The sequence below is a fragment of the Aquarana catesbeiana genome, linkage group LG02 (genome assembly GCF_042186555.1).
Source record: "Aquarana catesbeiana isolate 2022-GZ linkage group LG02, ASM4218655v1, whole genome shotgun sequence".
NCBI lineage: Eukaryota > Metazoa > Chordata > Amphibia > Anura > Ranidae > Aquarana > Aquarana catesbeiana.
In genome coordinates, this window is record NC_133325.1 from 158,937,593 (window position 1) to 158,962,535 (window position 24,943).

The window sequence follows — 24,943 nt, forward strand, 5'->3', positions numbered from 1 at the left end:
AGCTAAAAGGAAAAGCCCCAAAAATGCTACCCAGCAAACAAAAAGTAAAACTTGTTCACTCTCCCTCTGGTTTTAACTCACCACTTAGAAAAGTTCCACTTGGTTTAAGTTCCAGCAATCTCCCAATGAGCAGGCTCAGGATGAGTCCTACACACAGTTATATAGACTGCAGGCACCTGTGAGCAATCACCCCTCCCCCTACTTAATAGCCTGAAGGAACCAAAGAAGAAAAAAAAAAAAAAAAAAACTATTTAAAAAGTGACAGAAAAAGCTAATTGAAAAGCTAAAAGGAAAAGCCCCAAAAATGCTACCCAGCAAACAAAAAGTAAAACTTGTTCACTCTCCCTCTGGTTTTAACTCACCACTTAGAAAAGTTCCACTTGGTTTAAGTTCCAGCAATCTCCCAATGAGCAGGCTCAGGATGAGTCCTACACACAGTTATATAGACTGCAGGCACCTGTGAGCAATCACCCCTCCCCCTACTTAATAGCCTGAAGGAACTAAAGAAGAAAAAAAAAAAAAAAAAAAAAAGCTATTTAAAAAGTGACAGAAAAAGCTAATTGAAAAGCTAAAAGGAAAAGCCCCAAAAATGCTACCCAGCAAACAAAAAGTAAAACTTGTTCACTCTCCCTCTGGTTTTAACTCACGACTTAGAAAAGTTCCACTTGGTTTAAGTTCCAGCAATCTCCCAATGAGTAATTGTTGACCTAATCAGGAGAGGCAACACAGAATAAGTAGTCTCCAGTAGAAACATTTAGAGAGTGTAACGAGAAGGGTAGTATGTTAGGAACTAGGTGTGCAAAGGGTTCGGCTCCTCGAAGGGAGGGGGGAGGGGGTGTATAAAATCCAGAAAAGGAGTATTCTTGCTAATTGTAACTGTAGTATGGTTATATTGTAAATGTTATGTCTTTTTTATATTTTGTATTGCTGCAAATAACTTAAATAAAAAAACTATGGAAAGTAAAAAAAAAAAATAAATGGGCTGAGATCTCACAGCCTGTTTTTCACTTTGCCACCAAACACAACAAGGGTCCCTCTGGGAATAAATGTGTGTCTATTAATACATTTATTCTGAATTGGTTAAAGCAAAAAGACAGAGATATCAAGGAGTGAAATAAAACTGATTTATGAACTAAAGACCTATACCCCTTTTGGACTTAATGTGGAATGCGTTATTATTTATTATTTTATTAACAACATCTGAAAAAAAGTATACTTGCATTGATCAAGTCTTAATGATCAGGACAGGATATTTTAGTGTGATGCTTATTATGTGATAGATTTTTTGATAGTGCAAGTTTTATTTTATTAAAAAGGGATTGGCATTGCTTCTCTAGGCCCTGAGAATCACTTGGCATTACTTCTCTAGACCTTTTTTTAGGATTAAAGATGCCAGCTAGGAGTCTGAAGCTAATAGTTTTGGATTGCTTCTGCATGACAGAGTACAATGTTTTCGTTGGCTTGGACAACAAACATTCTCTGATATCATCACCCTGCCTCTCCACCTCATTCAATCACAGAATGCTGTACTTTCAATGAGAAAATGCAAAGAATCCTCTGAATGGCACCCATGCCGAGCGGCTGACCTGCTGTGTTCAGAATGCAGCTGGGCAGCTACTTGACATGGGACCCAGAAGCTAGTGGAGATCACTGGGGTAGAGGTGTATATTACTGTGATTTACAGCTTCTAGAGGAATCCCACAAGTATACTTTATGCATAGTTACCTTGATCCAAGCTTGACCAATGGAACTATGCAATAATAGCCATATTTGGAAATCTTCTTTAATTAAAGCTCAAAATAATATCTATACTATCTTGAGCTTCTCTTCCATGATCCCTTATATCTTTCATGGGTGCACTATTAATATTGCTTTTTTAGTGAGTGTTTTCCTACATGCACCTGTTTAGGTCTGGAAACAAATGAGAGTATGTACGTGTACCTGTAATGGGTATTAAATGCAGGGGATTCCACATCCTGGGAGTATCTACATTAAGCACTCACTGACCTTTGTATCTATACAGGGTCTGAACATCTGGTAAACATATTCAAGTATATTGTTAGGTTATGTATATGGTGAGGTTACAGCAGGGCTTTTTTTCTCAAACAATAGGTGCTGGAACTTAACCACGTCCCCACAAACCCCTCCCCCTACACACACCCTCCAAATCACATCAAATAGTGGGTGTGTTCAGTCAAATTTCACAAAAACAGTAGGAGGGTCTTAAAGGGGCATTAAATACCAGGATTGCATTACATACAGAGTGCAGAGCTGTCACTTGTAAACACAGAAACCAGACTTCTGTGTTTACAAGTGATTGTGGTAAGCAGGCACCAAAGGGTCTGAGCCAGAGGTGGTGGAAATGAGTTCCACCAAGTTCCCCCTGAAAAAAAGCCCTGGGTTACAGTATATCAGGACATCACTGGATACAGCAACATTATAGCACTGTGGTGAAAATTACTGTCAAGATTTGTTTTTTTTGTGTAAGTTAGTAAGTGCTACATTTTAAATGTAAGTTTTATTTGAGATTGTATATCATGTATATGTGTGTGCCCTTTCTGTTTATTGAACCAATAACTGATAGTGAGGTGGAGCAGGTGGAAAAGGGATGGTTATTGTGCCAAATTTCTAACAGCCTTTGTATTTTCATGGGTGCTCCACAAGAAAGTTGAAGTAAGGGCAAGCCAGCGGAGGTTCTGACTTTGTATAATCTTACTAAAGATAACATTAATACAGGTATGCTTTAAACAAATGTTCTGTTTTTGGTAAAAAATAACAGTGAAAAGTAATTTAATTATATGAATATGTTGCCTTACATGATCAATTTTGGGGAAAATTAGCAGAAGCAATTCTAAACGCAATCAGATTCCAGGTTTAATTTTGTGTTGGTAGGTAAGACAGTGAAAGCTAATTATAGGGAAAAAAAGGTCCAAACTTAATTAAGAAGTTTACACTAATTTTTAAAGTGGAATTCCTGCCTAAAAACCATAGGTAATTTTAAAAATGCCCCCTACCAATCCTGTCAATCCTTGGTTTGGCAAGAATTCCAGTTTAAAAATATCCCTTTTCATCTATATTTGGCTGGTCCCAAACTGCTGCCTTCTCCCCTCTCTTCCTGTTTGCTGGGTTCTCTTTTACATATCAAGTTGCAAAAGAGACACCTGTGTATGCCCTGACTGGGAACCGAGTCAAGCTGTTAGCACCCTTTAGAAAATGCAGAGCCCAGCAAGCCACACCCCTGGTCCCTCCTCCTTACAGCAATTTGACAGACAGCTGGAGAAGCCTATTGTTCCTCTATCCCCAGTGCCCACAGTTCCCTCCTCTAGAACAAAGACATTTGTGGAAGTAGAGCAAATCAAATGGTGGTGGTGAACATGGACAGTGGATAAAAGTTTAGAGACAGGAGGGCCTAGAAAGGTACTGGGGTAGAAAGGTACTGGGGCATTTTTTACTTCAATACGGAGAATACACTAATGCAAATAAAAGCATAGCATTTAGTGCTAATTTACGTTCTTGCTAAGTGCAACACCTTCACATTTCTTTCCTGCAGTTTGTATACGTGAGGCACCAGTTTTCTGATCAAAAATCTTTCCAAAATGCATCTGTGATGTGAAACAAAACTATGGTTTTCTGATCTCTAGCGCCCTTCAGTGCTCATATAGTCACACAAAGTGGCATGTCACGAAATACATTTGACATACAGAGACATCTATGAACAGACAGATCCACCTTTAGAAGCAAAGCCAGACATCCCAACCTGCGAAAACTCATTTCAGGGAGGTGGCAAACTCATTTCAGCAGAGGCGGCTCTAGGCTTTGTGAGGGCTTAGGCAAAACTTAGACATGAGCCCCCACCCACTCCCATAATGGGAAAAATAATTCCAGTGATGAAAATGAACTGTATTAGGAGGGTACAGTATAGCGGAGTGGACAGTACAGGGCACGGGAGAGAACAGTACAGGGGGTAGGTAAGTGAGCACAGTGCAGGAGGATATAGTATAGAGGCAGTAAGGAATAATAAAGGTATGTTCTCCTCAAGCAGAGCTGTGCAGGGAAGCTGCTCTCACAGATCCTACCTATTCTGGCAGGCTGTCATAGAAAGAGAGAAATAAAGGGGGATGGGTGGAGAAAGAAAGAAAGATTGCTGGGCTTCAACTTGAATCTTCCCGCCCACACATCCGCTTCTCTGAGGCAGAACAGAGAACACTGCTGAGGAGAGTGGGTGGGGCAGACAAAAGAGGAGAGGGCGGGAGGAGGAGCAGAAGCTCTCTCTCCACTCCTGTCTGGCTGTGCGGGCAGCAGGGGGAGGGGAGAGATCTGTCAGAGCTGACGCTGCTGAGCGGCTCTACCTCTCTGTGATCCAGAGCTGTACGTGAGCTCCGATCACATGGTAACTTGGTCTCACTCACAGCCAGTATCTCTCCCTGTAGCAGAGTGAGGGGACTCAGGACTGTGTGATGGGCGGAGATCTCTGCTGCTGGAAGTCGGCTCTCTAATTAGGTAAACTAGGCAACCACGAGGCCCCTGCGAGTGTGAGGCCTGAGGCGACCGCATAAATTGCCTAATTAGAGAGCCGTCTCTGCATTTCAGGGAGTTGGATGTGGCTTAAAGTGTGCTACATGTTGTGCGTGGCTTAAATGGGGTGTGGTTTTATAGAGTCTGAGATGACTTACATAGTGCAGAATGTAGTAATGACAAATAGGGAATGTACAGTGCGGAGTGTATGTAGGTGGGTAGTTTGTGCAGGAGAGGAGTGCGGAGTGTATGTAGGTGGGTATAATGTTCATGTGAGGAGTGTGGAGTGTACAGCGGTGAGTAGTATGTGCAGGATGGTGTCAGTAGGGCAGTGGACGGTGTCCGTAGTTCTTTATTTTTATTATTTTTTTACAATTTTATTTTTTTAATTATTTTTTAAAATTAATTTTTTTATTTTTTGTTTTTCATAATGATGGGGCATGGGGGCAGTGTATTTTTTACAATTTTGTCGTTTATTATTTTCTTTAAATAATTTTTTTGTAACATTTTTCTCACAGTGCTTCTGGGGAAGGGGTGGGGAGTATGTGACGGTGATGGCATCAGTAGGGCAGTGAATGGTGTCCGGCATAAGATCACAAAGCGGAGCTCGTCCTACTTCCTGGTCACGTGGTAGCGTCCCCATTGAGAACGTCCTTTTGATGACGAAACGCATCTGGGTACGCATGCAGTGACGCTACCACGTGACCAGGAAGTAGGACGAGCTCCGCTTTGTGATCTTATGCCGGCCGGCGTTTTGTACGAGATTTTATGCGAAAATCATTCTTCTGTTTGTAAGTGTATTACTTTTATCTATTAAAACGGTCTTTGAATGTATTACACCATGGATAGTTTATTTCCTTTTTGGGTCATGTACTGAGGACATGGATTTCCTGGCTACAGAGGGCGAATCAATCATTTCTTGTCACCTATCAATCAATTCCTAGTGTGATATAGAGCCTAGCTACCACTGTGAGTCGGTAAGCGCAATTTACAGCCACGGTGGTGTGATATCACCTTGTTTTTTGTGTGCACACCAGGGTGTTGGTACGTTTGTATGTTCACACAAGTTTATAACCATACTACACTATGGCTAGCTTTTTTGTTATTTTTTCTTCTACATTTACTGAGGGAATCATATCTTGAATCTGGACAAAGCAGATCGGTTTCCATCCCAAAGGCCCTGGCTGGGTTTAAGCCATCCGTCTATTTTGTTTGGCGTTCTGGTAAGGGCAACTTACTCTTGTGATTTTTTGGACTGTCATTTCATCCATATATGTTGAAGTATTCTGGCGATCTGGAGTTTTTTTCCATCATAGGAGATATCTGGACTTTATTTCTAATTCTTAATTTTTAATTTCAATTTTTTGTGGCATTCAATTTTTCACCTAAATAACGTTTTAGATAACGTAATAAGTATTTAGCGCGGTTTATTATTTTTACATTGCTATTTGGTGTTGTCGCACTGTTTACTGCTGCTTATTTTTACAATTTACAATTTACAATCAGGGGGCTTCAGTAACCAAAACTGCAGTGTTTATCCTCATGACACATCACAGGAAGCACCTCTATGGTTAACAGAGGACAGAATTAAAATTAGACTTGGGAAACTTAACATTAATAAATCACCGGGACCAGATGGCTTGCACCCGAGGGTACTTGAGGAACTCAGTCAAGTAATTGCCAGACCATTGTTCCTAATTTTTACTGACAGTCTACTGATTGGAGAAAAGCCAATGTAGCACCAATATTTAAAAAAGCCCAAAATACATCCCTGGGAATTACAGACCAGTTAGCCTAACATCAATAGTATGTAAACTCTTGGAGAGGATGATAAGGGACTATATACAAGATTTTAGTAATGAGAACGGTATCATTAGCTAATGATTACTAATCAGCATGGATTCATGAAGAATCGTTCTTGCCAAACCAATCTATTAACCTTCTATGAGGAGGTGAGTTGCCAGCTAAATAAAGGAAGGCCCGTAGACGTGGTGTATCTGGATTTTGCAAAAGCATTTGACACAGTTCCCCATAAATGTTTACTGTACAAAATAAGGTCCGTTGGCATGGACCACAGGGTGAGTACATGGATTGAAAATTGGCTACAAGGGCGAGTTTCAGAGGGTGGTGATAAATGGGGAGTACTCGGAATGGTCAGGGGTGGGTAGTGGGGTCCCCCAGGGTTCTGTGCTGGTACCAATCCTATTTAATTTGTTCATAAACGATCTGGAGGATGGGATAAACAGTTCAATCTCTGTATTTGCAGACGATACTAAGCTAAGCAGGGCAATAACTTCTCCGCAGGATGTGGAAACCTTGCAAAAAGATCTGAACAAATTAATGGGGTGGGCAACTACATGGCAAATGAGGTTCAATGTAGAAAAATGTAAAATAATGCATTTGGGTGGCAAAAATATGAATGCAATCTATACACTGGGGGGAGGACCTCTGGGGGAATCTAGGATGGAAAAGGACCTGGGGATCCAAGTAGATGATAGGCTCAGCAATGGAATGCAATGCCAAGCTGCTGCTAACAAAGCAAAGAGAATATTGGCATGCATTAAAAAGGGGATCAACTCCAGAGATAAAACGATAATTCTCCTGCTCTGCAAGACTCTGGTCCAGCCGCACCTAGAGTATGCTGTCCAGTTCTGGGCACCAGTCCTCAGGAAAGATGTACTGGAAATGGAGCGAGCACAAAGAAGGACAAAAAAGCTAATAAAGGGTCTGGAGGATATTAGTTATGAGAAAAGGTTGCGAGCACTGAACTTATTCTCTTTGGAGAAGAGACGCTTGAGAGGGGATATGATTTCAATGTACTGGTGACCCCACAATAGGGATAAAACTTTTTTGCAGAAGGGAGTTTAACAAGACTTGTGGCCACTCATTAAAATTAGAAGAAAACAGGTCTAACTTTAAACTACGTAGAGGGTTCTTTACTGTAAGAGTGGCAAGGATGTGGAATTCCCTTCCACAGGCAGTGGTCTCAGCGGGGGGCATTGGTAGTTTCAAGAAACTATTAGATAAGCACCTAAACGACTGCAACATACAGGGATATACAATGTAATACTGACATATAATCACACATATAGGTTGGACTTGATGGACTTGTGTCTTTTTTCAACCTCACCTATTATCTAACTATGTAATTGCCTGTAAGGTGTATATGGGATCACAGTGATGGATGATTAAAATGGGAGCCCAAAAAGGAGAGACTGGTAGGAACTGGAGGTGTATATGAATGCTGCCATCAATCCATCAGGACGTTGGAACGCACACCAGCTGAATTCCCAAAGGAATATCGACGTGTCTGCTCTAAAACACCGGCCTATGGCCCACAAACCTGACTTCCGGTGACGCGGGGCGATGTAATATCCGGCCGTCCCATCAGGGAGGCCGAAAACGTCATTTCCAGTAATTTAAATTTCCTCCAGGGGCGCACAGGGGGCAGCTGGAAACCAGAACAGTTTCCCCCATAAAGGGCATATCCGGATGCTGACCATCATGGGGACACCCAGAGTGCACATGCCAACCTCCAGTGTTAGCGAGCAATTGCAACGCAGATCACTAGGGACTGGCTGAGCAACACTCCATGGGGAAGCAGGAGAAAGACAACGCTCCAAGAGCCACTATGGAAAAACACGCAACGCTGGCCAGTAGTGCACAATCATCCCATGGAGCTCTGGAGCATGAACCTACTGGGGCACACATGAACAAATGTATACAAAACTGATCCTGATCACTTGTTTGTGAGTACGTTATTGTAATAATTTTCAGTGTTACAAAGGTAATGTGCAAGGCTGGTGCGCCCTATGTCCTTGTTTCCTTACAAATAAAATAATATTGGACTGCTGCAACTCTGATACCCTGAACACTGGGCCAAAAAAACTTGTACTAGAAAAAGTGCGCTGTCTCTTTAAATAATGAAATACATACTGTATCTCAGTGAAAAAAAACTATTGAGAAATCATACATCAATATCATAATTTAGAAAGATACAGTAAATACAGTGTGTGCAAACAAGCAATAAATAAACTTGAATAAATTAATATGTGTGTATTTTGATATATTCCTGCGTGAAGAGTGATCTTTTGATCACAAATAACTGGTTCCTATAGTCTGCTTTTGAGAGTGTTCCTTTTGAAGTCTGCTGCCGGTGAACCCATCACACCTGGGGAAAGAGTGCGTGCGCTTTTTTAATCTGTCAGTCAAGGTCATGTATTGTTGGTAAGAGGCCCCTCTTTTTAAGAGCACCTATGAGCATGGGAGTGTGCTTTCTACCCCAAGGCAACTTGGCACTTTACACTACCACAACCACAGATATTACTGCCACCATTACGATGTCTGCTAAAGTGGATACTGTCCTATCACCAGCATACCTAATACCTCATCCAGTGACCTCCTGCAGCCATGGTCGAGGTCTCTAGCACCCCCTGCTCGGTGATGATGGAGAGAAGACGAGTAAACCCGGTAAGTTTGTTGTGAATGGGGGAACTGTACCTATTGGAGTTGTTAAGCCTTTAGCAACAGAGGGGGCAGAGTTAGAGACACTCTACTGACAGGGTGAGAGTATGTAAAATAAAAAGGGAAACAAAAAAATTGTAAAAAAATAAAATAAAAATGTAGAGAAAATAAAATGTACTTTTTTCTTTTCAACTCAGTGTCACCAGTCAGTGTCCCTTATCACCGCACGCACTCAAAGTGTCACTGATCACTGCCACACCAGTCACATTGTCCCTGATCAGCGCCACACCAGTTATGGTGTCTGTAATCACTGCCACACCAGTTAGTGTCGATGATCACCCCACACCAGTTACGGTGTCTGTGATCGCTACCAGTTATGATGACCGTGATCACCGCCACACCAGTCCCTGTGTCCCTGATTACCATCACACCAGTCATATTGTCTTTGATCTGATTGCCTTGCCAGTTACAGTGTCCCTGATCACCGCCACACCAGTTACAGTATCCCGGATCATCGCCAAAACACTCATATTGTCCCCGATCACCGCCACACCTGTCATATTGTCCCTAATCATCGACACACCAGTTACAGTGTCCCTGATCACAGCCACACCAGTCATATTTTCCCTGATCACTGCCATACCAGTCATATTGTCCCTGATCACCGCCACACCAGCTAAGATGTCTGTGATTACTGCCACACTAATTACAGTGTTCCTGATTGCCACCACACCAGTACAGTGTTTCCTCTGTCTGCTGCCTGCACCAATCCTAGCCTAGTTTTTCTTACCATATCTCTGCCTGCTACCTGGACCAATCCTTTGCCTGTTTGCTGACCATGTCTCTGCCTGTGCCTGAACTGACCTATCCCGCTGACTACGTTCCTGTGAGTCACCGGTCCCAGCCATCCCCTGCAGACAATTGCACTCCTGGAACCACAGGAACTCTTTTGTTCTTCCTTTTTTCAACCTCCTGTACTTTCTGGCTAGTGAGCATGGGATTCCTGGGGGCAGCCACGCCCCAGTAAGCTAGGCTTGCTTGGCTTATAGGAACTGGGACTGCTATAGGTGATGCTAAAATAAGCTATATTCCTTGATTACTTGTACAGAGGTGACCATTACAGTACATTTGATTTGACACAAGTGGTTGAGTCCTGTGATACAATGTCTGGTACGTAATCAGTCTAGATGCTGAAAAAGTTCCACATATGTGGTATCACCATAGTAACGGAATATGTTTTGGGGTGTAAATCTAAGTATACTCATTCTGTGTGAGAAATATCTTAATAAATTGCCAACTTTGTGTAAAAAAATTGTTCTTGTTTTCTTTCCACATTTTCATAAACCTTTTGGCAAAAATATGAAGTCTTCAAAAGACTCGTCATGCCTCTTAACCACTTCCTGCCCAATGATGTCATATGACTTTGAGTGGGGATATCTGAAAGATGTCACAGGCATCATTCAGATATCTTCTTTTACAGCAGGTGATTCCGTGCACCGTAAAAACAATCATAGTGGTTATTCAGCCAGGCGGTGGTAGGGGACATCCTCACCTCCCGGCTAGCCCATGAGATCGGTGAGCTGGAGAAGGAATCTGCCGACTACATTTTTAGAGGCCCTGGAGCACGATGACAGTGGTAACATCCATAAAATTACCACATTTTGTGTTATTATTCACAAAAAATGGCCAAGAAATAATAAATTCTGCCAGGGTATGTAAACTTATGAGCACAACTGTAGGTAGTCTGGAAATTAGATGCATAATTTATGCACCTGGAACGCCTAAAAGTGCTCATTGGGTGTTGGGCCCTTCAATGCATCTATGCTTTTAAAACGTCTCACGCATGTGGTATCCCTATACTTAGGAGACATAACATACTGGGGGTTATTTACGAAAGGCAAATCCACTTTGCACTTCAAGTGCACTGAAAATGCACTTGGAAGTGCAGTCGCTCTAAATCTAAGGGGTAGTTCTGAAATGAGTGAAAGCTCTGCTGATTTTATCATCTAATCATGTGCAAGCTAAAATTCTGTTTTTTAATTTCCTTGCATGTCCCCCTCGGATCTACAACAACTTTACTTTCAACTGCACTTGCAGTGCAAAGTGGATTTTCCTTTAGTAAATAATTCCAATGTGTTTAAGGGAGTAATTGTAAATATACCCATGCTCTGTGTGAGAAAAAAACTGTAAAAATGACAACTTTATAAAAAATTATATTTAATTTCTTAATGTTCTAAAAAAATGTACAACTTCAAAATACCATAGTTTGTAGACTCTATAACTATCACACAGACTAAATATTATGCACTGATTTGGATTATTTTAACCAAAGAAAGCATAATATATTTTGACTTAAATTTATGAAGAAAGAGTATTTATTTGCAAAATTTTGAAGCAGAAACTTAGAAAAATTTGTTTTTGTTTTTGTTTTGTTTTTTGTTTATATAGCAAAAAGTTAAAAACCAAGTGGTGATTAAATACAGCCAAAAGAAAGCTCTTTAAAAAAAAATATTTAAAAAATCATTTGGGTTACAGTGTTACATGACTGAGTAATTGTCATTCATAGTATGACAGTGCTGAAAGCTATAAAATGAGGGGGTTACATTTTACAGACTTGAAGTGGTTAAACTGCTGATGCTTAAAATACTGATGTCATAGTTACACACAAAGAGGGGTGCAACTAGAAGCCAAACCTGCACCTGCAACCACCACTCTGCACTACAGGTAAGTTACAAACGCACATGTTCAATTTGCTAAATGACAGCTGACCCAACTAGATATATGCCATACTTTGTTGGCTACTTGCTTTATCTAATTTTTTTTTTTGGCACGGGACCCCAAATAATGTTTTTTCATTTGTTTTAGCATTCAAAGTTTAAGGTTTGACTCCTACAGAAGTGGTTCCTAAGTTTGTCTATTAGAGGACCATAAAAAATGTTGGAACCTATTAATAATATTCTGTATCTGTAAAAAACAAAACAAAATGTAATACAAAAAATGGTGACCTGTAACCCTAGCTGTAGTTCTTAGCTGTGAGCATTGCTATTGAAGCAATTATTTCCAGATACAGTACCTGAATAAACAGACTCTGTTACTGGTATGGATTTGTGTTTGTGAGCTGAACATTGTTAAAACACATTATTCTGTAGAGCAGCCTTTCTCAACCAGGGTTCCGTGGAACCGTGTGGTTCCTATAGAGCAGGGATATGCAATTAGCGGACCTCCAGCTGTTGCAAAACTACAAGTCCCATCATGCCTCTGCCTCTGGGTGTCATGCCTGTGGCTGTCAGAGTCTTGCTATGCCTCATGGGACTTGTAGTTCTGCAACAGCTGGAGGTCTGCTAATTGCATATCCCTGCTATAGAGGTTGCTAGGGGTTCCTTGAAGAATGAGCAATTTCTGCCTCTCAGATAAGTAACCAGTGACAACAATGGTCTTTTTTAGCAATCTGTAAAAGTAGATTCTTCCTAATGACCACAAATGTAGAGTGCATTCTTCTCAATGACCATCACACTAATGTACCATGAGATGTAGATATAATAATTATTAGTAAGGGTTCAGTGAGACCAGAAAACTATTTCAAGCATTCCTCCATGTTAAAAAGTTAGACAAAGACTGCAGGAAACAGCGTTATCATGTAGAGCTTAGCAATCTTTACAGGAAAGACAGCAGTCACATAGTTACTATAAAAGAGGAGCTGTAAAATGTGCATGGGCTTTTATTGTTCAGAGTTCAAGAAGCCTATAGTAACCAGTCAGTTATTAACATTTGTTTTACGATTGACAGCTGCTGTAATCTTTACACTCACCGGCCTCAGGACTCTGTGAACCTCCTCCAGTACTGCTGGCGTGCTTGGCACAGAACAAGTTAAGAGGGTACATACAACCACATCCATAGAGGCATCAGCCACTGGCGTCATGTTGTCCGCTGATGCCAACAGAAATCCATCATATTTTAGGTGGTCATTCTCTGCTTGGCTTTTTCTGAGATATGTTTGGAAATTTGGGTTACAATCCAGACAGGTCACCCTGCATCCATTGGGGTAGAATCTGAAGTTGGCACCTGTGCCACAACCAACATCTAGAAGCCTGAGCTCTTTAGTGGAGCCTGCAAAGTCAGATAGGTTGCTAAATAGACTGTGTTTATAGTTTTCCATCACCTTGTTGTATGACACAGAGATTCTGGAAACAAACAAGGGAAAGATTTTTTTTAATATGAAACCCCAGATTCCAAGGTAGTAAAGGATATAGAGAGGAAGCAATATAACAGCCAATATCAGCTGTAAAATCAAAATAATTACAGACATGTTAAGGGAGCGTAGATGCTGCAGCAGGCAGTGTTTAGACAGAATGATTTCAGGCCGAGCCTCAGCTCTGTAATCCTATGTACTGAATGTGGAAATAGATCCTCCCCTCTGAGCTATGGAGGGGGAGGAGTGGAGTAATGCACACTGTTAACAACGTGGAAAGCTCTATTCAGCAGTCATGCAATTATAACATTAAACTGGCTAAAAAAAAAAAAAATACAGAGATGGCATTGGTCAGGTTAACATGTAGCCATGCATGACTGAATGAATGATTTATATAGCGCTGCAAATGCGAACTGAATCGCCTCAAGGTGCTAGATCCGTTCTGTGTTGTCAGCTTCTTAGAAGAGGTAGGTCTTGAGTTTTTTCCTGAAGGCCTGATGGTTTTCTTCCATGCGGATGTAAGTCGGAAGAGCCTTCCATAGCCATGGTCCTTGGACTGCGAATCTTCGTTCTCCCTTTGATTTGTAGCGGTATTTGGGAATGAGGAGGAGGTTTTGGTTAGATGATCGAAGACTGCAATTGGGTGTGTAGTGTTTTATTTTTTCTCGCAGGTATTGAGGAGCGTTTTCTTGTATGCATTTGTGGGTGAGGCAGAGGGTCTTGAATGTGATCCGATTCTTTATGGTTAGCCAATGTAGGCTCCTCAGGGATGGGGAGATGGATTCCCAGGTTTTTTTTCCTGTTAGCAGTCTTGCCACCAGGTTTTGGATGAGTTGTAAGTGCACAAGCTGATTTTGGGGTAGTCCTATGTAGAGGGAGTTTGCGTAGCCGAGTCGGGAATTAATGATTGTTCCAACTACTGCTGCTTTGCCCTCATCTGGAATGAAGGGGATGAGTCTACGTAGCAGGCGGAGGAGATGGTGAGATCCGCTGACTACTGATCCTATTTGTGCATCCATTGACCTTTCTGAGTCAAAGATGACTCCGAGGCTCTTGGCTTTGGTGCTTGGAGAGATGGTCTGTCCAAAGATGGTGGGAGGTGTCCATGGGGTCTTGGTTTTGGAATTTTGGTTAGCGTGTAGGAGAAGAACCTCTGTTTTTGATCCATTAAGTTTGAGGGAGCTAGTGGTCATCCAGCTGTCTATCAAATTGAGGCATTTTTCTAGTCGCTGATGATGGTCTCTTTGTCCGATGATGCCAAAGTAGAGTTGAGTGTCATCAGCGTATGAGAGGAAGTAGAGGTCTGATTTTCTGATGATTTTGAGGAGTGGGCGGATGTAAATGTTGAAAAGCACTGGTGACAAGGGTGAACCTTGAGGGAATCCACAGGAGATTGCGCAGGTTTCAGAGGTGAATGCTCCTAGTTTCACTGAGAACGATTTCCTAAGAAGGATGCGAACCATTGTAGACCAGAATCTGTGGCTCCTGCTACTTCTGTGAGGTGGACGAGTAGAGTATTGTGGTCCACTGTATCGAATGCTGCACTGAGGTCTAACAGTACCAGGAGACATGATTCTCCATTATCTGCTGCTTCGAGGGCGTCGTCCCATATTTTGAGAAGTGCCGCTTCTGTGCCATGGCCTGGGCGGAAGCCTGATTGCAGAGGGTCCAAGAGTTTGTGTGTGTCCAGGTGGTGTTGTAGCTGTTGCACTTCTGCTTTCTCCATAATCTTGGAAATGGTGTTGAGGCTTGTTATTCGTCTGCGGTAGTTAGGGTCCTTTGGGTCGAGGTTGGGTTTCTTTAGCAGGGGTTTGACGATGCCTTGCTTGAGGTTGGTTGGAACAATCCCTTTTTTGAATGACTGATTTATGAGGTGTGTTATAGTAGGAGCCAAGATGTCGGAACATTCTTTCAGGAGTTTTGTGGGAATGATGTCGTTTGGAGATGTGCTGTCTCGGAGGCTTCTGATGATGTTTTTGGTGGTGTCAGTGGTGATTGGGGTCAGAGAAAAATTTGGTGATTGTGTGATGTTCGTGTCGATATCCTCTTTTTGCTTTGGTTGAATGAGGATGGTTGTTTTTTTCTGTTGAATTGTTTTCCGAATGCTGTCGATTTTGTCGATGAAAAAATCTGATAACTCATTGCAGAATTCTTGAGTTTCGTTTGCTGGGGGCTCTAAGCAGGTAGGGTTCATCAACTGGGCGACTATCCTGAAAAGTTCCCGAGGGCGGTTTAAGGCAGTTGTGATGGTGTTTGAGAAATTGTTCTCTCATTGCCATGCATGCATGGCAATGAGAATAGGCTAGGGTTCCAATCCACATGCAGTACCCAGCAGGGATCGGCAAGGTGTCCACTAAAGGACACCAGTGTCTGTGAGCGGTCCTACCCAGAATGCTTTGACCACTTGCTTACAAGGCACTTAAACCTCCCTCCTGCCCAGTCCAATTTTCAATTTTTAGCGCTGATGCACTTTGAATGACAATTGCGCGGTCATATAATGCTGTACCCAAATGAAATTTTTATCATTTTTTTCACACAAATAGAGCTTTCTTTTGGTGGTATTTAATCACATCTGGGATTTTTATTTTTTGCTAAACAAACAAAAAAAGATGGAAAATTTTGAAAAAAAAAATCATGTTTCATAGTTTGTTATAAAATTTTGCAAACAGGTAATTTTTCTCCATCATTGATCATCGCTGATGAGGCGGCACTGGTGAGCACTGATAGGCTGCACTGGTGGGCACTGATAGGCACAGATAAGGCGGCACTGATGGGGACAGATAAGATGGTACTGATGGGCACAGATAAGGCGGCACTGATGGTCACTGATAAGATGGCACTGATGGGCCCTGATAGGTACCATTGATAGATGGCACTGATGGGCACTGATAGGTGGCACTGATAGGTGGCGCTGCTGATGAGGCACTGATTGTGGGCACTGATGGGTGACACTGTGGGCACTGATGGGTGGCACTGTGGGCACTGATTGGGAGCACTGGTGGGCACTGATGGGGCACTGGTGGGCACTGGTAGGGCGGCACTGTTGTCTACTGCTACTTGGCACTGGCAGGTGGGCACTGAGGAGCTGGCAGCAGCTCTCCGTGATCGGGACTGATGTCCCTCTCACAGCCGCCGGTGATCGTCTTTTTTTTTCTCCTCACGCTGTAAGCGCAAGGAGAAAAAATAGCCGATTACTGGCTCTGTTTACATTACATGATCAGCTGTCATTGGCTGACAGCTGATCACGTGGTAAGGGGTCAGGATTGACCCCTTAGTCCGATCTGTGGTCCAGCGAGTCTCTTGGACTCACTGATCACAGAGCGTGCCACATGCGCCCTGCAGGAGGCGCGCAGGCTGCTTGGGCATGGGGGGGATGTCAATAGACGTACTCCCAGCAAAACAGGTCCGTGCTGTAGCCATCATTCGGCTATAGCGCGGATCTGAACAAGTTAATTGCATAACCAGCAGTCATATCATGGGTCCCTAATATAAAGGAGCCAAAGAACATATTTTCCCATGGTGTCTTTTAGGTAAACTTTTTCAAATTCAAGGATCATACACTGATACAAAACCTCCTAACTTTCAGAGATGGGAACGAGTGACAACTTTTTGCATTGTGTATGTAGGCCATAGGTACTCAACCTGTGGTCCTCCAGCTGTTGCGGAACTACAAGTCCCATCATGCCTATGTCTTTGGGAGTCATGCTTGTAACTGTCAGCGATACAAAAAAGATGCCACTTGCTCCCCTCTATAGCTGGCTATCGCAGTAAGAAGCATTGGAAGGCCAACAACAGGTACAAACAAGGCAAAGGATAAATCCAAGGGAAAAACAAAGCTTAACTTACTACCAGCCCGCAGACAACCAAATAACCTGTCTAACAGTATGCTTTAAAAGCAGGGGTTTAGTCTGCACACATTTGAAAATGCATGCATAAGCCATAGAGCCTCGTCAAGGCACTCTGGTATCTGTGGTACCTAACACTAATTTATAAGTGTCCCCACAGTGGAGGCACATGCATTCTGATGGATAGGTGAGAGCAGGTGGACTGAAGGGGAGCCACCCCTTCTTAAAGGTACAGGGGCACACTGAAAACCCAGCATATAGCACAATGGCTGCAAAGGTGTCAGTGCATTGCCTGACCATAAAACACGATAGTGATTCAAAAATGACGCCACTTGCTCCCATCTATAGCTGGCCTCTTACTGCGATAGCCAGGTATAGATGGGAGCAAGTGACGAGCCTTGACGAGGCTCTGTGGCTTAAGCATGCATTTGCAAATGTGTGCAGACTAAACCCCTGCTTTTAACACATACTGTAATGCCCCATACACACGGTCGGACTTTGTTCGGACATTCCGACAACAAAATCCTAGGATTTTTTCTGACGGATGTTGGCTCACACTTATCTTGCATAAACACGGTCACACAAAGTTGTCGGAAAATCCGATCGTTCTAAACGCGGTGACGTAAAACACGTACGTCGGGACTATAAATGGGGCAGTGGCCAATAGCTTTCATCTCTTTATTTATTCTGAGCATGCGTGGCACTTTGTGCATCGGATTTGTGTACACACGATCGGAATTTCCAACAACGGATTTTGTTGTCGGAAAATTTTATATCCTGCTCTCAAACTTTGTGTGTCGGAAAAACCGAAGGTAAATGTGTGATGGAGCCTACACAAGGTCGGAATTTCCGACAACAAGGTCCTATCACACATTTTCCGTCGGAAAATCCGACTGTGTGTATGGGGCATTAGACAGGTAATTTGATTGTCTGCGGGCTGGTGGTAAGTTAAGCTTGGTTTTTCCCTTGATTGTAACTGTCAGCCTTGCAATGCCTCATGGGACTTGTTACGCAACAGCTGCAGGACCACAGGTTGATAACCTATGATGTAGGCAAAGGACAGACTCCTCCCAGGCTCCCAGACACAGCATTATTATGCAAAAATCTGGATGTTTAAACCCACATTTTTTGCATTACTTTATCTTTACCCTGGCTTTTCATAATACCAAATGCAATAACCCATAGGTTAGGTGAAAGGTTTAGTGCAGTAAAGCCATTTTGGTAGTTAAAAAGTGCATCATATAAAAAAAAAGGACAGATGTGTGTGTGTGTGAGTGTGTGTGTGTGTGTGTGTGTGTGGGGGGGGGGTGACCTGGAATTTGTCCTGTATGGAAGTCTAGCCTCATAGCTCTCTCTCAGCCCTTAACAGGTAATTTTTGGAGACTTTCCACCTCACTTATAGTGGGGGCGGAAAGTATTCAGATCCCCTTAAATTTTTCATTCTTTGTTATATTGCAGCCATTTGCTAAAATCATTTAAGTTCATTTTTTTCCTCATTAATGTCCACAGAGCAAACCATATTGACAGAAAAACACAGAATTGTTGATATTTTTGCAGATTTATTAAAAAAGAAACGGAAATATCACATGGTCCTAAGTATTCAGACCCTTTGCTGTGACACTCATATATTTAACTCAGGTGCTGTCAATTTCTTCTGATCATCCTTGTGATGGTTCTACACCTTTATTTGAGTCCAGCTGTGTTTGATTATACTGATTGGACTTAATTAGGAAAGCCACACACCTGTCTATATAAGACCTTACAGCTCACAGTGCATGTCAGAGCAAATGAGATTCATCAGGTCAAAGGAACTGCCCGAAGAGCTCAGAGACAGAATTGTGGCAAGGCACAGATCTGGCCAAGGTTACAAAAAAAATTTCTGCTGCACTTAAGGTTCCTAAGAGCACAGTGGCCTCCATAATCCTTAAATGGAAGACGTTTGGGACGACCAGAACCGTTCCTAGAGCTGGCCGTCTGGCCAAACTGAACTATCTGGGGAGAAGAGCCTTCGTGAGAGAGGTAAACAAGAACCCAAAGATCACTGTGGCTGAGCTCCAGAGATGCAGTCGGGAGATAGAAGAAAGTTGTAGAAGGTCAACCATCACTGCAGCCCTCCACCAGTCGGGGCTTTATGGCACAGTGGCCTCTCCTCAGTGCAAGGCACATGAAAGCCCGCATGGATTTTGCTAAAAAAACACCTGAAGGACTCCAAGATGGTGAGAAATAAGATTCTCTGGTCTGAAGATAGAACTTTTGGCCTTAATTCTAAGTGGTATGTGTGGAGAAAACCAGGCACTGCTCATTACCTGTCCAATACAGTCCCAACAGTGAAGCATGGTGGTGGCAGCATCATGCTGTGGGGTTGTTTTTCAGCTGCAGGGACTGGGCGACTGGTTGCAATCGAGGGAAAGATGAATGCGGCCAAGTACAGGGATATCCTAGACGAAAACCTTCTCCAGAGTGCACAGGACCTCAGACTGGGCCGAAGGTTTACCTTCCAAGAAGACAATGACCCTAAACACACAGCTAAAATAATGAAGGAGTGGCTTCACAACAACTCTGTGACTGTTCTTGCATGGCCCAGCCAGAGCCCTGACTTAAACCCAATTAAGCATCTCTGGAGAGACCTAAAAATGGCTGTCCACCAACGTTTACCATCCAACCTGACAGAACTGGAGAGGATCTGCAAGGAGGAATGGCAGAGGATCCCCAAATCCAGGTATGAAAAACTTGCATCTTTCCCAAAAAGACTCATGGCTGTATTAGATCAAAATGGTGCTTCTACTAAATACTGAGCAAAGGGTCTGAATACTTAGGACTATGTGATATTTCAGTTTTTCTTTTTTAATAAATCTGCAAAAATGTCAACGATTCTGTGTTTTTCTGTCAAATGGCTGCAATATAACAAAGAGTGAAAAATTTAAGGAGGTCTGAATACTTTCTGTCCCCACTGTACATGGGTGGTTCACGGGTGACCCACTCCACTAAAGCCTGGGGATCATCGCAACCCCTGTCGGGCTCTTCCACGGACCTCCGATCCTACTTCACGCCGCCCGACATGCCGCCAGGCAGGACAGACAAGATGGCGTCAGACGCCTCCACCCCTAACATGAAGGCCTCCACGCAGCTCTCCCCCTCAGCTCCAGCACAGCACCGGACCCCCGCGAACTCCCAGCAGCCGGCGATGTACACCGGGGATGCCTCCACGTCATCCGGAGCAATGAGTCCCCCAGGTCGGCCTACTCCCACTCCTGAGGCCTCGCCGCCAGGCTCGCTGGCCACCATCTTGGGCCACCCACAGCAGCAGTACACCCAATGCACGGATGCATTCCAGAGGCTGCTGCGGACAGCATCGGATCCCTGTGTCCATGGGATGGATCCCGGCTCCCCTGCATCCTTGGATGCCTCAGAGGACTTTCCGGCCTTGCCAGGCTCTGTGCATCCACACATCCACCCGCTCTCTGGGTATGGGCCTGTAGGAGCTCAGGCCGACCGTGCAGTCTCTACAGCAGCCCCATCCTCCCCCAAGACACAGAGGAGATCTCGATCCCGAGACCCCTGCCTTCCCAAACCCCAGGCTGCCTCCTCTGGCACCTATGCACAGATGGCTTGTTCCCTTGCTCCTCGGTTGTCCGTGAGACTTACCAAGAGGGTCCTTCTGTCTGCACAGACCCCAGCCTGGTGCGAACCTTGGGACCAGACATCCCCACGCTCAGATCCAGGCATCCCCCTGCTGGCACATCTGTAACCACCGCCCTATCCCCCCCTCCCTCAGCAACTGATGGGAACTGCTCAGTTTCAACCTATGCCTCCCCAGTGGCACTCCTACCTGCAAGCTATGCCAACCAAAGATGACTTTAGACAGCTAATAGAGGATGTGAAATCCACCTTCCGCTCAGAGATCCAGGCCCTCCATTCGGGCCTTAAACACCTAGCTGTCAGGGTGGAAATGGCGGAGGAGGAGATACAGGAAACCAAATTAGCAGTCCACAGGACCCAACTTCAGGGTGCAGATCATAGCTCCTTACTTAGGGACATGCAATGACACGTCAAGGACCTGGACAACAGGGAGCGCAGGAACAACATCCGAGTACGGGGAGTCCTGGAAACAGAGGCCTCTAAGGATATACAATCTACATTACAGACCCTGTTCAACAACTTGATCGGTAAACCCCCTACTAAATCTATTGAAATGGACAGAGCTCACCGTGCCCTGTGTCCTAAAGGAGCCTCCTCCAAACCCCGAGACATCATTTGCAGGCTAAGCTCCTGGATCACCCTGCAAAAACGCAGACTTCTTCAACCACTATTGCGCACTCTACAGGATGAGAATATCCCCTATCGCTGGGGATTCCCTTTTAGTCTCACAGCGAAACGCCAGGGCAAAACAGCCGTGCTGAGATACTCAGAGGACTTAGCTGCTTTCTGTGACATTCTGGAAATCCACGTCCCCCAGCTCCCTGATTGGGACCTTGTGGCCACACCACCCCCGCCACTTACAGTCTGGCAGAAGGTTCCCCCCACTAAACACCCTTGGACACCAGATGTGTCTAGAAAAGCTGCCAGACACAACAAGGGGTGACCTGACTTTGTTCCTGCTACTGTGGTGCTAGCTCACCTAGTGACCAATCACCCACCTCTAGCCAATGACTCTGCCCTGGCCATTACCCAAATTTCAGTCCCCCCTCCAATGCCCTAGCTTTATTCCAAGCTCGCATTATGGGCATGTCTCGGATGAGACTAGAGAGAGAGAGAGACCTTCCATACCTCACCCCTCACCCCCCCGGTTGTTAGATTACAGTTGATTATGGTCTTCTTGTCTTACTCGACCGACCTTGGGTTCCCCTGTGCCCCCCTGACACACCCCTCGAGACTTGAGTTGGAGGAGCTCACGGAAGCCGTGTTGACCTAGGCCTGTTGGCCTCCAAAGGTCTTGTGATAAAGTTTGCAGAATGTTTTCGATGTTCTCTTTAACTTACTTTTTTCTTTTTTCTAGCTTTCCTTTTAATTTTCTACTCTCCCATCATCGTTTGGCTCCGTGGATGGTCTCCAAAATCTGCCTGGATCTCCTCCTTCGCGGGGAATGCTTGCTCCCGACCTTAAATGTCCACGGCTTGAATTCCAATAGAAAAAGACACCTGTCACTAAGGGAGTTTAGGCAATCAGGAGCGGATGTCATTATGGTCCAGGAAACACATGTTGACAAGGGGGGCTCCTTTGCGTTTGCCTCCAAGCATTATCCCCAGATCTACCTCTCCGCGGGACTCCATAAACAAGCTGGGGTCTCCGTACTTATTAAACAGGGGTCCCCCTTTATCTGCTCTGACCACTACAGTGATCCACAAGGCCACTTTATTATCCTCCGAGGTCTATGGAAAACACAGGAGGTTACTTTCTGTGTGATTTACGCCCCAAATGTTAAACAGCTTGGGTTCCTGTCTAGGGTATATACCCATCTCTTCAGATTGGACCATGGGCTACTGGTAATGTGGGGAGATTTCAACTTAACCCAATCAGCTACTTCAGATCACCATGTGGTGAACCCCAGGGCATCCCCGGCTCAAGCACTTAGAGACTCGAAGCTATTTCGACAGCTCTCCAGTAGGGATGAGCTTCAAGTTTGAGTCGAACCCATGTTCAACTCAAACATCGCATGTTCGACTGTTCGTTCGACTTGCCTTGTCCCGGATTGTCACTTGCCACACATTACGGATTGTCACTTGCCACATCCCGGTATTTCACTTGCCACACATTACGGATTGTCACTTGCCACATCACCTGCCACACGTTACGGATTGTCACTTGCCTTGTCCCGGATTGTCACTTGCCATACATTACGGATTGTCACTTGTCACATCCTGGATTGTCACTTGCCACACATTGCGGATTGTCACTTGCCACGTCACCTGCCACACATTACGGATTGTCACTTGCCACGTCCCAGATTGTTACTTGCCACGTCACCTGCCACACATTACGGATTGTCACTTGCCACAGCCCGGATTGTCACTTGCCACTTCACCTGTCACACATTACAGATTGTCACTTGCTGTGTCACTTTCCTGCTGTGTTCCAGAGTCAGGTAGCAGATTATCAGTCAGGCAGCAGAGATATAATGTCATCTCTCTGCTTCCCGAGGCTGCCTGCACAGTGAGGGGGGAACTGCACTGCAGGGATGCAGGGAGGGCGCCGGGCGGTGAGAGATGATGTCATCTCCATGCACCCCCGCCTGCCAGCTCCCTGATTGGCCAGCCTGCTCACACACGAGCCGCCCAGCTGTCTCACCAATTGAGCCGCCTGACAGCCCTCGGAGCCACCCATGCTCTCACCGCAGACCTGTGGAGCTGTCCGCTCTCACCCATGGGCCAGCAGAGACGCCCGCTCTCACCCGCAGAGCCGCCCGCTTTCACCCGCGGGCCCACAAAGCCGCCCGCTCTCACCTGCGGAGCTGCCTGTACTGACCGGGCCCCACTCGGCTGCGGGCCCCATAGCGCCTGTGTGTGTCGCTATGGCGGTAGTTCCGCCACTGGTTCTGAGCCTATTAGTACCACAGGCAGGCAGCTGCAGTATTTACAGTTAGTGTACTGCTTCCTCTGCACAGTGTGCACCTAAAGCTACCTGAAGACAATTGCTGTTGTTCTCCTCCTATTAATACCACACGCAGGCAGCTGCAGTATTTACAATTTACAGTTAGTGTACTGTGTCCTCTGCACAGTGTGCACCTAAAGCTACCTGAAGACAATTGCTGGTGTTCTCATACTAATAATACTACAGGCAGGCAGTAGATTCTGCTAGCTGCAGTATCAGTATATATACATCCCAGCTTTGTGCAGCTACATCTCACTAAAGGCCATTAGTATGTCTGGAAGGCCAACAAGGAGAGGCAGACAGTCACAAGCCAATAAAAGAGGGCAAGCAGGCTCTGTGTCTAGAGGCAACAGTGCTGGTCGTGGACACGGTGCATCCTCATCAGCACGTGGCAGTGGGACACGCTTGGCCTTTTTTTTGGCAGCTGGCCGTGTTGAGCTGCAACGAAGACTTGGTAGAGTGGATGACCAAGCCATCCTCATCCTCTCTCACCCAGGCTCAGGGTACTTTGTCTGGCAAAGCAGCTGCCAACGCCGCCTCTTCCCTCGGCTCAATGGCATCAGTCACTCCTTCCCTAGCCCCGCCATGTCCTCCTGAGGAGTCCCCCGAACTGTTTGACCACAGTGTTGGGTACATGCTCCAGGAGGATGCCCAGCATTTTGAAGGCTCCGATGATGGTACCCAGCTAGAGGAAGGCAGTAACGTGAGCCCAGAGAGGGGGTGCCTAAGAAGGACAGCAATCTGGCAGTCATGTTCCCCCAGCTGCAACATAGTGCCAGCTTTGCTCCAGTGATGAGGAGGGAGGGGATGATGAGGTCACTGACTCCATGTGGGTGCATGATAGGAGAGAGGAGGAGGAGGAGGCACATCTCCAACAAGGCAGGATGCCCTCCAGGGGCCAGCTTAAGGGCAGCACACCGACTGCATCACACCGCAGAGCTCTGCAAGTGCAGGGCGCTGCTGTCTCTGCGCGTTATTCTAAAAGTTCTTTGGTGTGGGCCTTTTTTGAGACGAGTGCATCAGATCCCACCACTGCTATTTGCAACATATGTCTAAAGCGTATCTCGCGTGGCCAAAACATCACCCGCTTAGGCACCACATGCTCGACCAGACATATGTCGACCTGCCATGCAGTTTGTTGGCAAGCGTACCTAAAAGACCCACACCAAAGAACAAAGCGGACCTCTCCTTGCTCCTCATCAGCTGGGATCTCCAACCCCACTATACATTCAGTCCTCTCTGAAACCAGCACTGAGAGGAATGAAGGTATAGAATTAGGTGTGTCACAGCCAAGTACTTGCGGGCAATCTGCTTTCGGTACACCGACATCAGATTGTACCAG

The 24,943-nt window shown here is 44.8% G+C and overlaps 1 protein-coding gene across 1 annotated transcript in view; it reads right to left on the reverse strand.

Annotated features, from left to right (window-relative positions):
• The window catches only part of LOC141127351 (thiol S-methyltransferase TMT1A-like), a 49,957-nt gene extending 36,569 nt beyond the window's left edge, over positions 1–13,388 (reverse strand). Inside the window, exon 1 of the mRNA XM_073613691.1 lies at positions 12,788–13,388. Coding sequence (XP_073469792.1) covers positions 12,788–13,285 — 498 coding nt within the window. The 5' untranslated portion in view covers positions 13,286–13,388. The remainder of the gene's footprint in view (positions 1–12,787) is intronic.
• Between the last annotated feature and the right edge of the window lie 11,555 nt (positions 13,389–24,943).